Source organism: Lampris incognitus, chromosome 4 (genome assembly GCF_029633865.1).
Source record: "Lampris incognitus isolate fLamInc1 chromosome 4, fLamInc1.hap2, whole genome shotgun sequence".
Classification (NCBI taxonomy): domain Eukaryota; kingdom Metazoa; phylum Chordata; class Actinopteri; order Lampriformes; family Lampridae; genus Lampris; species Lampris incognitus.
Window position 1 is genome coordinate 39,431,971 of NC_079214.1, and position 14,930 is coordinate 39,446,900.

Below are 14,930 nucleotides of genomic sequence, written 5' to 3' on the forward strand. Positions count from 1 at the left end.
TTACCAACATCTACACCCAACTCCCATCCCCAGTACCCCCTCCTCCACCACACCTTGTCTCTTGATCCAGGATGTTAACAGGCTGTTCAAAGACAGAACCCCCTGCAAAGCAGCTTGGACCCGATGCTGTTTCCCCTTCAACACTGTGCAGATCAGCTGTCGCCAGTGTTCACATACATTTTTAACACCTCCCTGGAGGACTGCAGGATTCAAGCCTGCCTCAAAGCCTCCACCATTATCCCTGACCCCCAAAAGACAAGGATCACAGGCCTAAATGACTACAAAACTGTCACTCTGACCTCTGTAGTAATGGAGACTTTTGAACCCCTTGTGCTGTCCCACCTCAAGTCTATCACCACCCCCTGCCTGGATCCACTACAGTTCGCAAACACAGCCAACAGGTCAACAGATGACGCAGTCAACATGGCTTTTCACTTCATCCTCCCTCACCTGGACTCTCCTGGTACCTACACCAGGATCCTGTTTGTAGACTTCAGCTCTGCATTCAATACAACCAGCCTTGCTCTCCTCCAGGACAAACTCTCCCAGCTCCATGTGCCTCACTCCACCTACAGATGGATCACTGACTTCTTGACCAACAGGAGTCAGCATGTGAAGAATGGAAGCGTGTCTTGGACCCTCAGATCATCAGCACCGGTGCACCCCAAGGTTGCATGCTGTCTCTGCTGTGCTTCTAACTTGTCACCAATGACTGCACCTCCAGATTTCAATCTGTCAAGCTCCTGAAGTTTGCAGAGGATGCCACTGTCATCAGACTCATATCTGAGGGTGATGAGTCTGCTTACAGATGGGAGGTTGACCTTTTGGTTTCCTGGTGCAACCTGGATCTAAACACCTCTGGACACAGTGGAGAAGGTGGTGGACTTTAGGAGAAGCCCAGCCCTGTGCCCCCCCCCCCTTGACTACCCAGTTACCACTGTGGAGTCATTCCATTTCTTGGGCACCACCATCGCTCAGGACCTCAGGTGGGAGCTAAACATCAGCTCCTTCATCAATAAAGCACAGCAGAGGATGTACTTTGTGCGGCAGCTGAAGAAATTCAACCTGCTACAGAAAGTGATGGTGAATTTCTACACCTCCATCACTGAGTCCATCATATCCTCCTCCATCACCATCTGGTACACTACTGCGACCGCCAGGGACCAGGGCATGCTGCAGCGCATCATTCACTTGGTGGAGAAGGTGATCGGCTGCCGCCTCCCATCTCTCAAGGATCTGCACACCTCCAGGACCTTGAGGCGGGCAGGGAAGATTGTTGCTGAACCCTCCCACCCAGGTCACCACCTTTTTGAGGCTCTGCCTGGCAAGAGGCTAAGGTCCATCAGGACCAAAACCTCATGCCACATGAAAAATGTCTTCCCTGTTGCAGTTGGTCTAATCAAAAGGCCCCCTGTCCTCTCTGCCTCTATGTTCCCCTTCAGTGGAGTGATCTCAAATTTCAGATATTTAGGGATTATGGTTCCTCGCTCCTTTCAGATTTTACACAAACTAAACTTCTCCCCTTTAACTGACAAATGCAAACAAGATATGGAGCGCTGGTGCACATTACAATTATCAATGGCTGGGCGCATTAGCCTGCTCAAAATTAATATTGTCTTGAAGTTCCTGTATCTTTTTCAGCACATTCCTATATTCATTCCGAAAAAAACAGTTTAGCTTTCTTGAGAGGATGTACTCTAACTTTATCTGGGATGGCAGACAGCCCCGGATACATAAGGACTTCCTACAACATCTCAAAGCACTGGGAGGGATGGCTATGCCCAATCTTCTTTACTACTATTGGGCTAGTAATATCCAGAAGGTTTTCACGCATGTTCAAAGCAGCTTGCTTGAGCACACACCTGAGTGGGCAAAGATAGAATCCCATGATCTTCTTATTCATTCCCTAGTCACTTCCCCATTACCAATGGTAATTGGCACACCACACAAAAATCCGGTTACAGCTCATACAATCAGAATATGGACTCAAGTTAGGAAAACACTGGGTCTGCAAAAAGCTTCCTTAATAACACCCATTATGTCAAACCACCTCTTTACCGCTGCCAAGTTAGGTATGGCTTTTCGAGCAAGGCATGGGAATGGAATTCGATTTATAAAGAATTTATATTTTGATGGGATATTTGCTTCATTCAATCAATTGGTAGAAAAATTTAACACCACTTGTGACGGATGTAAACATGCACCAGCTACCTTGCTGTATATGTCTGGACATACCCTGATCTACATACATTTTAGCCAGCAATATTTAAATCCTCAAGCGGAATTTTTAGTACAGCTATTGATCCGCATCCTTTAATTGCCATACTGGGTGTGAGACCGGAAGACTGTGACTGGCCATCTAACATGTATAAATTGGTGGTCTTTACTACATTATTAGCTCGGCGCCCAATACTCTTAAATTGGAAGAGCTCAAGACCCCCATCCCATGTCAGATGGATCAGGGATATTATGTTTCATCTCAAATTGGAAAAGATAAAAATTTACCTTAAGGGGTAACAGGGACAAGTTCAAGAAAGTCTGGATGCCTTTTCTGACTTACTTTGACACTTAAACCAGTATAACAGACTGGGATACCGCTTGACTTGAGTTAGGAACGGCTCAACTAGTATAGCCTTACCCCATCTAACTTGCATGGTTTGATGTGAATACCAACAATGCAAGATTCGGTAACACTTTAGTATGGGGAACGTAGTCACCATTAATTAGGTGCTTATTAGCATGCAAATTAGCAACATATTGGCTCTTAATTGGTCATTATTATGTACTCATTAATGCCTTATTCTGCATGGCCTTATTATACAACCAGTAAGCCATTAACTATGAGTTTTCCCTCTATAACCTCAGAATTATTGCTTATTAGTAGTACCATCTCAATATGCTTTGCTTAGTATGGACTTTATAAGGTGGTAGTACCACAAGAAGAGTTATTCTCCCTTACTAACACTTAATGAATATGGTCTGTTCTTACATAACAAAACACAAAACTACAAGTGTTAATAGTGTTAAATTACTGTAAATTAAGTTTTTGTTACTTAGAATATGTTCCCCATACTAAAGTGACATCTTGATCATTACTAATTCACTAGTAATTAAGTTTTTTTATGTTCCCCATACTAAAGTGTTACCCAAGATTCTTATCAAATAAGAGGGGAACCCTCGCTCTTGCAGTTTAACAAACAATTTATCATAATTAACTCGGTCCAAAGATTTTGATGCATCCAGGAAACACATATATACTGTAGTGTTATGCCTACGATACTTATTAACAACTACCTTCAGTGCATATATGCACAAATCTGTGCCGTTTATTTTTAAAACCAAATTGATTGTCAGTAGTTGATAGCTGAAGCCTATCCAAGAGAATTTGTTCTAATACTTTGGAAACTATGCTAGCCAGAGCAACTGGCCTATAATTTTCTATATTAGATATTTTACCAGTTTTGTCTTTGATTACTGGCACTAGTAAGACAGACAACATAGAGTCAGGTAGGATGTCATGCAATAACAATCCAGAAAAACACATAGCAAGTAACACTGAGATTCTATGGCTGGCATACTTCAGATGTTCTGCTGTTATTTGCTCAAGCACACATGCTTTGTTCACTGACAATTTCTCAATGGCATAGCACAGTTCATCAGGTCTAACAACCACATCATCATTGTTAGAGACATCACGAACATTAAATTCATCACTCTTTACACAATTAAAAATATCTCTATAGTGTTTTCTCCACAGTTTTTTTAAAAACATTTTTTTATTGAATTATTTTGTTTGAACTAAAGAGCATGTTTATGACCATTCTTCCGCCATTAAATTCTCTTGCAAATGGGGTCCGCGGTGGTGTAGCGGTCTAAGCATCGGCTTTGTGTCAATGCAGTTGCCCACTGGGGACCGGGGTTCGCGCCCCGGTCTCGTCAGATCCGACTATGGCCGTACTCGATGAAGCAGCAATAATTGGCAACGCTGTCTTCGGGAGGGGGGCGGTGTCAGCTTGTGTTCGTCACATGAATGCATCTCTGTGTGTTGGAAAAAGCAGTGGTTCGGCCTGGATTCGCCTTGCCACACGAGGTGTCTCCTTCGAGATTGCTGGCCGGAGAGATGCAGTTGACGAACGCATGCAGTACGGGGGTGGGTGTTTGAACTAAAATAGGGATCGATTGGCCACTAAATTGGGAGAAAAAGGGAAAAATCAGAAATAAGTCTAGAAAAAAAAATCTCTTGCAAATCTGTTCTCCACACTTGTAATATATTGTGTGAAAACTCTTTGCTCTTACAAACACATTTTTTAATAAGGACACCTGCCCCCTAGAATCTAAAGGTTTCAGAATAAGGTCTTCTAGGGTAGATAGAGGGGGAAGTTTCAAACTACTACACTGCTTAGCCAATATAAAACTTCGCAATTGAAGATATTTAAAAAAAGTGATTTGAAGGAATTCCATATGTGACCTTAAGTTCTTCAAATGACATGAAATCATTGCCATTATAGAGGTCAGATACCTTAGCTATACCCTGAGCTGCCCAAGTCTTAAATCCTGGGTCCGCTCTTCCTGGTCAGAAATCATCATGACCAAAGATTGGAGTAAACTGAGATAATCGTGTAGTCTCTCCCAAATACGTAAGAACACTATGCCAAATCATTAATGTATTTTTAAGAAAGGGATTTTTGGTCTGTTTGATTAGCTTGCCCTTAACTGCCGAGTACAAATATAAGTTTAGAGGAATATTAATTAATCGGGATTCCATTGAGACTCAAGTTGGGGGGTGGTCCTTCACAAAGTAAAACATTCCAGCTCTAATTTGAGCTGACCGATAGTACCATATAAGGTTTGATAAATTTTAATCCACCTCTATCATATGGTAAATGTAACTGGGAAAGTCTGAGCTTAGGATGCTTGTTGTTCCAGATCTAGTTTGAAAATTTTTTTTTTTATCACTTTAGTTTTTATTGAAGTTTTTAGGTCAATACAAACATGGCATCCATATTCAGAAGTAAAAATTGAATTATCTACATTTACTTGCACACAAGCCCAACAGGGCAACTCAAAACAAACAAACAAAAAAACACACAAAAAAATGAACTACATGAGCTTCCTGTGGGTCTAACTTTCCAGTCTTAAGTGTTGTCATGAATTATGTTGTCGTGTGTTTGCTCCTTAAACCATGTCCATTTCTTCCACTGGTCTTCCATCCGAGGTACTGCAAGTCTCAATCGATGAGTCAGTTTTTCCATTGTATGAATGTCTTCCACTATTTCCATCCATTGTCCTTGTGTGGGGGCGTCCACCTGGCACCATTTTCTTGTGATTGCCTTCTTAGCCGCAATCAGCAGTATCTTAACCAAACATCTATCACTTGGCCCTATATCGTCGTTTTTAAAATTACAGAAATAGAGGGTCATATAGCTCTTAGGGAAGTCATATCCAAGTACCTTTTGTATTACATCATGAACCATCTCCCAAAACATCGCTAGCTTATTACATTTCCAAAATATATGCGAGTGGTCTACATCCTCTGTTCCACATTTCCTCCAGCATGAGAGTTTGGTGCTGGAGTATCTATTTTTGATTTTTGGTGTAATAAAAAAACGTATCAGATTTTTCCAGGAGAATTCCCTCCATATCCGCGAACTAGAGGAGGATTGATGAACTTTCCACATATTCTGCCAGTCCTCCTCTGTAATTTCTGTGCCAAATTCTAATTCCCATTTTTCTTTTATATATGTAGTTGAGTGTTTATTAGTTGTGAGAGCTTGATATAGTACAGATATAGTCCTAGATTTTCTCCCTTTATATGCGTTGATTATAATTTGAATCACACTGTTCACCTCCATGGAGGGTCCTCTCCTGATACGTTTGTTGTAATAATCCCTTAATTGTAAATATCTAAAGAAGTCATGATTCTCCAAATCAAACTTGTCTTTCATACCCTGAAAACTCTCCATCTCCCCTTTTGTGACTGAATCCATGTGGGTTTTTGTTTTCTTGTATACTTCTTTATCCCCTAAAATATTCTGGATAGGGTACCCACCATATTCCCTTTCCATGACTTTCCACTTGGCCATGTAATCTTGCCTACACCAGTCAACAGCATATCTCAGCTGGGCAGCTTTGAAATATTCTTTTAGATTTGGTAAACCCATACCTCCCTTTTCCTTTGAGAGTTGGAGAGTTTCATACCTTACTCTGGGCTTCTTCCCTCCCCAAATAAATCTAGATATTGTCCTATCCCACCTATCAAATTGAGCTTCAGTCACCTCTACAGGCAACAATTGGAATTGATAAAGAAGCCTTGGTAGAATATTCATTCTAACTGTCTCAATTCTTGAGCCGAAGTCAAGTGGCAGAGTGGACCATCTATCAATATCCTTTTGCATCACATCGTTGATCTTGCCGTAATTTGCTTTATGTAATTTAGACAATTCCTTGGTAATGTAAATTCCCAAATATTTGATTTTGTTTAGATTCCAATTAAAGTCAAATTTTCCCTTGAATTCTGTGGTTGGAGTATAATTGAGAACTAGCACCTGTGTTTTTGAGATGTTAATTTTATATCCAGATAAATGACCATATAGTTCTAGTAGCTTCATTAGTTGAGGGAGTGATGTATGTGGTTGCTCAAGATAGGCTATGACATCATCAGCAAATAGCCCCACCTTGTGGACAGTGCCATTCACTGTCACTCCATTAATTCCTTCATTTTGGCGAATGGCCTCCGCTAAAGGCTCAATGAATAATGCGAACAGTGTCGGAGACAAACAGCATCCTTGTCTTGTCGACCTCTGCAAACTGAACTTGTTTGTTAAACTCCCGTTTATTTTAATCCGAGCATTAGGTTGTTGATATAATGTTTTAATGCACTGTATTGACTTATTGCTGAACCCTAGTCGTTCCAATACTGCATACAAAAAATTCCAAGACACCCGATCGAATGCTTTTTCTGCATTTAAACTTACTAATAGTGTAGCTTGTTTTCTCTTACTCGCTTGATCAACAATATGCAATGTCCTTCTGATATTATCATGCGTTTGTCTTTCTCTCATGAATCCTGTTTGATCTTCATCTATCAAATCACCTATGAATGAGTTTAACCTTTTGGAGATAATTGTCGTATATATTTTATAATCTACATTTAATAATGAAATATGTCTGTAGTTCCCACAATATTCTTTATCCTTTCCCGGTTTTGGAATGACTGTGATTATTGCCTCTGACCATGATGGTGGTATCTTATTATTGTGAAGTGTCCAATTGAAGGATCTCAGAAGTATCGGTGCCAGCTCTTCCCTAAACACTTTGTACCATTCTGCAGGGTATCCATCACTGCCCGGGCTTCTATTGTTTTTCAAAGAATTTATTGCATCTATCACCTCTTCCATCTTGATGTCAGCTGTTAATTTGTCATTTTGGAGCCATCCAATTGAGGGTAAATCTAATGAATTCAAAAAGGTATTAATTTCCGCTTCGGGTGCAGGTGTGGGTTGTGAATATAGCTTTTTATAATATCCCAAAAATATGTCCTCTATGCTTTCTGGTATATTCGTTAACTCATTTGAATGGGGGTCTCTGATCTTATGTATATGGCCAACTGCTTGCTGTTTGCGAATACGTTTTGCCAACAGTTTAGTTGCGCGCGGGCCTGTTTCATAATATCTTTGTTTGAGAAACAAGCTTTTTTTCTCAACTTCATCTAACAGTTCTTTATTAATGTCTGCCTCAGCCGATTTGATTTGCTCCAACACCACGGGGTTTCCCGCAGTCTGGTATTCCCTCTCCATTTCTCTTAACCTGTCTGTATTCTTTCTGGATATAATTGATCTTGCCTTTTTGATCAATGCTGAATGCGCTATTAACTTTCCCCTGATGACCGCCTTCATGGCATCCCAAAATATTGTTGGGTTTACTTCCCCATTGCTGTTTTCTTCTAGATATGTCCGAATATCCGTCTTTAACATAATCTTACTCTGCTCACTATTCAGTAGACCCACATTAAACCTCCAAACCGTATTTCGCTTTCTACAATTCAAATTAATTTCTAAATATACTGGATTGTGATCTGAGATATCCGCCCCTCCAATCCCACACTCCTTTACTCTGTAAATATCGTCTTTGCTCATAAGGAAATAGTCTATCCTTGAATGAACTTTATGTACAGCTGAGTAATGTGTATAGTCTTTTTACTGAGGGTGTAATTGTCTCCACACATCATCCATCCCCATCTCTTCCAGTGATATATTTACAAATCGAGTGACCTGTGTTTTAGTCCTTTTGATACTGGTCGTATCCATTTTGTGATTCAAAACGACATTCAAATCTCCCCCACAAATTAAGACCCCCTCTGACTCGTTTGCTATCTCATCAAACAAAGATTTAAAAAATCTTTTATCACTTTCAGGAGGGGCGTATATATTTACCAATGTCACTGGTTTGTTCTCTAACCTCCCCTTCACTATAATATATCTCCCCTCCTTGTCTCCAATCTCCCTATCATAATCGAATTGAGTTTTGTTTGATATTAAAATTGCAACACCTCTCCTGCGCCCTTCCTTGTAGGAGCTATAATATGAATGTCTGTACCCATATTTCTTAAGTTTCCCATGCTCTATCTGTGTTAAATGGGTCTCTTGGAGGAATATGATTTGTACATCCTCCTTTTTTAGTTTAATCATAACCTTTTCCCTCTTTTTTAACATATTTAGACCATTAACATTCAGCAACATTATTTTAGTAGTGTGAACCATCTAGACATCTTGATACTCTTTTTCCATATATTCCCACAGAGCTCCAGACAAAAAAACTACAAATATAAAACACATTAATCAACAACAAAAATAACTTCCAACTAAAGGGGCCTAACCACCCCGAGTCCCCGTTGGTAGGTGAAGGGGAAATCCTTTTCAGAAAGGGCCCCACTCTAGACTTGACATTTTGCCCATTACATGGGATAGGCCTACAGCCTTGTCTAGGCATGTCCAACGTTTGGCAACCATATAGCCTACCTCTCTCCGTGGCATGTGATGAAAAAGCCTTTTGTAATGGAGCTCAACTCAGTCAGAACGATACCAATCCTGCTTTCTCCGATAGGCCTGGAGCTTCTCTTTCGCTCGTTGTGCAGCTTCACGTCCTCCTTTCGCGCCTTGGACTCGTTGCCACCCTGCTCGCGTCCCAGTCGCCTCCACCTGCTCTGTGGCCGTGGTTGCCGTGTCATCGTCTGGTATCTCGATGTCGCAGCCTCTCGTCTTCATGTCCATCGCAGCTTCCCTGGCATTGTCGTATGTCTTCGTTCCGTTGTTCCAGTGGATCCTTATTTTGGCGAGGGGTGTCTGGAAACAAATTCCTTTACCCTTGAGCACTTTCTTAACGCCCAAATATGATTTTCTTTTCCGGACCACTTCAGCTGCGTAATCGTGATCAAAGTAAATACGTTTGTCCTCTATCTCTATCTTATTCTTTTTCCATGCTTTCTTGAGAATCATTTCTTTTATATCAAACTGTTGAAAGTTCACCACTATTGACCTGGGGGGAGCTGTCGGAGGGGGTTTCTGAGCGAGGGCTCTGTGAGCTCTTTGTATCTGGAGATTGGTCCCTTCTTCTAAGTCAAGTTGAGTATTCAAGAGTTGTTCCACGTACTGGGTAATGGAGCCTCCCTCCGTTTCCTCTGGCACACCAAAGATTCGAATATTGTTCTTCCTTGACCTCCCTTCCAGGTCCATTATTTTTTCTTGCATCTGGCGCGTTTGGATCGACATGTCCATCAGTAGTTCTGTCGAGTCCGCCTGCCATTCCTCTAGCTCGGCTATGCGCTTCTGGGCTTCACTCATGTGCGCTTTCTGCGCCTGTATTTCGCCGTTGCTCTCTGCAAACTTCTGTGTCATTTCTTCTCGGAAGCAAGCAATCTCTTCCTTCACTTCCCTTTTCACCTCATCTTTGAGTCTGGCAAAGTCACCTCGTAGCTCTTGTTTGAATTCTTGTATCTCTTTAGCGATAGCTGCTAATCCGGCACGCAATGTCTCAGCTGTGTCCGCCGCCATTGTAGCTTCTTCAACCTCGTGTTTGCTATTACCTTGCTCCGACTGTTTCTTCGCTCCCTGTGTATCTGGTGCGTTACCCTTTTGGATTGTACGGCTACCTTTATTCGAATTACCTCCTCTTCTCATTTCTCCTTTTTTTGCGTCAAGTTTAGTGTTTTAGAGGATTTATTTTAGCCAACTTGCGAGAGGCAGAAAGTTGTGCTGCTATTCAAGTCGCCATCTTTTGAAAAAACTTTTTTAATGAATGAAATAGAGAAAGTGGGGGAGAAAGTGGAATAGATTGAAAAAGGCATAGAAACTTAGGCAAAATTGACATTTTTAAAATGTTGACATGTCCAATCATAGATATGGGCAATTTTGTCAATTTATTAATAAGCTGAATAACCTTATTTGTGAGAGAGTTGTAATTGGTTGGTATAATTTCATCAATAGTGGAGGAGATCTTAACACCCAAATAGGTGAGACCACTTACTGACACCATAAAAGGCGTATGAGTTGGAGGGTTTTACCTCTCACTTTCGTTCAAATATAATATTTCAGATTTGCTGTTATTAATTTTGTAGCCTGCAAAGTCACCAAAAGAGCTCATTAGGTCAAGTAGATTAGGTAAAATCTGTTTCAAGTTGAAGCGGAACAAAATTATATCATCTGCATACAGGGCTATACGATGTTCTATATCTCCTATCATTATTCCCATCATGTTGGTATTTTTGCGAATTGCCATGGCAAGTGGCTTGATGGCCAGGGTGAACAACAGGGGAGAAAGGGGACAACCTGTCTTGCTCCCCGATGAAGTTTAAAGGGTGCCGAAGAAAGCCCATTAGTTAACATTACAGCCAGTGGATTAGCGTAAAGGAGCCAGACCCAACTGAGAAACTTTCCCCCTATACCAAACCTTTGCGGGACATCAAATAAATACAGCCACTCCACTCTGTCAAAGGCCTTCTCAGCATCCAATGACAGAATAGCATTATCCGTGCTGCCATATTTTTCAAGAACTATATTAAGTACTCCAAATATTGTGAAAGCCTTGCCTTCCCTGGGCAAATCCGTTGGGCTATAAGATCCACAAAGGGTCAGTGTTTCCCCTTATTTCAGCAGTAGAGTAATTGCTGCCATATCGACAGAGGGAGGAAGGGATCCATTATAAAAAAATTATTGGAACATATCAAACAGATTCTTCAGCCTTTAGGTCCAGCTCTAGAGAGGTCAGGGAGTCTTCATTTAGGGATGTGAAGTCTAAGGAATTTACGGGACCGAACAAAATGACCTAAGACTTATCATCATTCAATTTAAGAAAATTTTTGGACATTTCAGGATATAATGTCAGTGAGGCAAGTTGTGAGATTTAATAGGGCGCTAGGATCTATGGGTTTTAGTGGCATATATAACTGAGTGTCGTCAGCATAAAAATGGTTGAGCACATCGTGATTTTGAATGACCTGGCCAAGGGGCAGCATGTATATAGAGAAGAGAAGGGAGCCAAGAACTGAGCCTTGAGGGACAACACAACTCAACTGAGCCACCGAGGAGGTAGAGTTACCCAGAACAACAGAAAAGGTTATTTTGGTGAGGTAAGAGCGTAATAAGCTAAGAACCGAGCCCTTGATGCAGATTGGTCTGTAGTTACTTAAGGACAGGGGATCTAGGTTTAGGTTTCTTTCGCAATGGGTGAACAACGGCATGTTTGAAAGTTCTGTTGGTGAGGTAAGAGCATAATAAGTTAAGAACCAAACCCTTGATGCCAACCCAAGTCTCTAAGTGACGCAGGAGGATATTGTGATCAACTGTGTCAAAGACAGCGCTTAAGTCTAAAAAGAACTAAAATCGAGCAGTCACCTCTGTCTGCATTCAGCAGTAGATCATTAGTGACCTTGGACAACGAGAGGTTACAGTAACACTCAGTTGACTTCCGGCAAGATGGCACTAGTGTGTGCGGCGACCCGTCGGGTTCTGTTTGGCGTATTATTTGCTATTGTTCTGTTTTGCCGCATATGCTGTCATGATGTCGTTGCTCTACTCGTATATGATCACCAAGCGCCTCTCAATATCCAAGCGTCCCATGAGTTGCTGTTAAAGCACAATTTGGGAGATCCATTTTCAAACCTTCCTCCATTGCTATCGGCTATACTGGCATACCTGCGCCGCCCACCTTGTGTCATTCCCCGTAGGAAGCACCCTAGAACACGGGGAAAGCGGGGTGGTGTTTGGGTGAGAATCAACGCTTACCTAACGTCCTCCCATGGAAATGATCCTCGCTTCCTTCGCAGTGGTTATCACCTTTTTCCGGTTTGATGGCTCCTGCCTGTTGTTCCTGGCATTGCTGTGGGCCAACTTCACTTGCCGGTGGAGGCTCCTCTTCCCAGACAGATGCGAGCCCACAGAGGCGGCGTGGATAACAGGAACCTTCGCCTGCTGGATCGTGCATCAGCGTTGGACAAAGAGGAGCTTACTGTCCGTCTGGCTCTCATTAATGCTAGATTGCTGGCCAATAAGACATTCCTGCTAAATGACTTCTTTACCTCTCGGGAATTGGATTTTATGTTTCTGACGGAGACCTGGCTTCACGCTGGTGAGTTCACCCCATTTTCTGAACTTCTTCCGTCTGACTGTTTATTCATCAGCTCGCCTCGGACCACTGGCAAAGGTGGAGGTCTAGCTTCTGTATTTACATCCAGCTTCCACTGCCGACAGAATCCGTCTGACAGCTTCTCCAGCTTCAAGTTGCAACTTTTTGAAATAAAGTGTAATTGTCCCGTGCTGTGCACAGTGGTCTACCGTCCACCTAAATTTAATAAGGACTTCATTCGGGAATTCACAGACTTTGTGGCGGGGACTATAGTGAACTACGACAATTTCTTAATTGTCAGTGATTTTAATATCCATGTCAGTTGTTAATCCAGACCTCTGGTCAAAGACTTTTTGAATCTTATTGACTCTTTTAATCTCACTCAATTGGTGACCGGTTTGACGCATGAGAAAGGTCACACGCCGGACCTTGTGTTGGCCTTTGGTTTAAGTGTATGCATCACTGAAATATGTGATACACGTATATCGGACCATTTGCCTGTGTTATTTACTGTGATGCTGCCTTGTTCTCAGGTTAAATCGCGCGCCCCGGCACGCTCCCTGCGCACAATTAACCCTTTGACGGAGTCTCAGTTTTCTGTTGCTTTTAAAGATTCTATGCTTCACACCCTGGATGACTTTTGTAATCTCAGTGCTGATGACATTACCACTCTTTTTAACTCTACCTGCACTGACATACTGGACTTGGTTGCTCCTGTTAGAACCAAATGCCCTAAACCAGTGACAGAGCCATGGCTCAATGACACCACCCGCACTCTTAGACGCACATGTAGACATGTTGAGAGAAAGTGGAAGAAAGACAAACTTCATGTCTCCTTAGGAATTCTAAGAGACTGCATATCAGAGTACCAGAGAGCCATTAAATCTGCAGAAACACAGTTTCTATCGAACCTTGTGCCCAACAATTGTCATAGGCCTCAGGTTCTTTTTAATACTATTAACTCTCTTATAAATCCATGTGAGTCTCCTTGCATTATGCCAACACCCACGCTCTGTGAAGAATTTCTTAAAAGTTTTTACAGATAAGATCTCTGCTATTAGGGCCTCACCATCCTCTTCAGCCTCAGATCCTGCTATTTATTATATGTGCTCAGCTGTCTTAGAGCAGTTTGAGCCCGTTTCCCCCTCCTTTATATCTGAGGTAGTTAACCATTTGAGGCCTTCAGATTGCCCCCTTGACAGTATTCCACCCAAACTGTTAAAAGACGTTTTTACCACTGTTGGGTCTTGTATTGTAAATTTGATAAACACCTCTCTTCTCTCAGGCTGTGTTCCTGCTGCTTTCAAACATGCTGTAGTACAGCCCCTCATCAAAAGAGCAATCTTGATCCCTCTGTTCTTTCTAATTTTGGGCCAATTTCTAAGGTGCCTTTTCTTTCAAAAGTCTTAGAGAAAACAGTTTATGTACAATTACAATTGCACCTAGAAATGAATGGCATTTGTGAAAAGTTCCAGTCTGGTTTTAAATCACGCCACAGCACTGAAAAAGCTCTTTTAAGAGTTTTTAATGATCTTCTTTTAACTGTGGACCCTGGGAACTCCGCTGTTCTGGTTCTTTTGGACCTGACTGCTGCCTTTGACATGGTTGACCATAATATTCTTTTATTACGTCTTGAGCTATGTGTAGGCATTAAAGGTACTGTCCTAGAATGGTTCAAGTCTTACCTGCCAAATAGAAGCTTTTCTGTCCATATAGACCAATTCTCTTCAGCTGTGGCCCCACTTAACTGTGGGGTCCCCCAAGGCTCCATTTTGGGCCCCATTCTCTTCTCATTGTATATGCTGCCCTTGGGGTCCATTTTAAAAAAACATAATATGTCTTTTCATTGTTTTGCTGATGATTTACAAATCTATCTGCCTATAAAAACAAACAGCAGAGATTCTATACATGCTTTGCTGAGTTGTTTAAAGGATGTCAAAACATGGATGGAGTTAAATTTCCTGAAATTAAATCAAAATAAGACTGAAATTATTGTATATGGACAGCCTGATATGCTGGATGATTATGATAGTGCTCTTGGCCCTTTAGCTTCCTACAGTCACTCTTCTGTTAGGAATCTTGGGGTGATTTTTGACAGCTCTTTTAACTTTGACAAACAAATAAGCTCAGCAGTCAAAACGAGTTTTTTTCAATTATGACTCGTGGGAAAAGTAAAGGCCTATCTCCCTCCAAATGATCTTGAAAGGGTAATTCATGCATTTATTACCTCTCGTCTAGATTATTGTAACTCATTGTATGTTGGAGTAGCTCAGTCATCGCTTTGTCGCCTGCAGCTTGTACAAAATGCAGCT

At 41.6% G+C, this 14,930-nt stretch overlaps 1 protein-coding gene across 2 annotated transcripts in view; it reads right to left on the reverse strand.

Annotated features, from left to right (window-relative positions):
* Positions 1 to 14,930, reverse strand: part of itfg1 (integrin alpha FG-GAP repeat containing 1) — a 293,844-nt gene that overhangs the window by 33,124 nt on the left and 245,790 nt on the right. Inside the window, exon 15 of one of the 2 annotated variants that reach the window (XM_056278336.1) lies at positions 4,986 to 5,380. The exons of the other annotated variant lie outside the window; for it this stretch is intronic. Coding sequence (XP_056134311.1) covers positions 5,136 to 5,380 — 245 coding nt within the window. The 3' untranslated portion in view covers positions 4,986 to 5,135. Of the gene's footprint in view, positions 1 to 4,985; positions 5,381 to 14,930 lie in introns of those variants that run through there. 2 annotated transcript variants of the gene reach the window in all.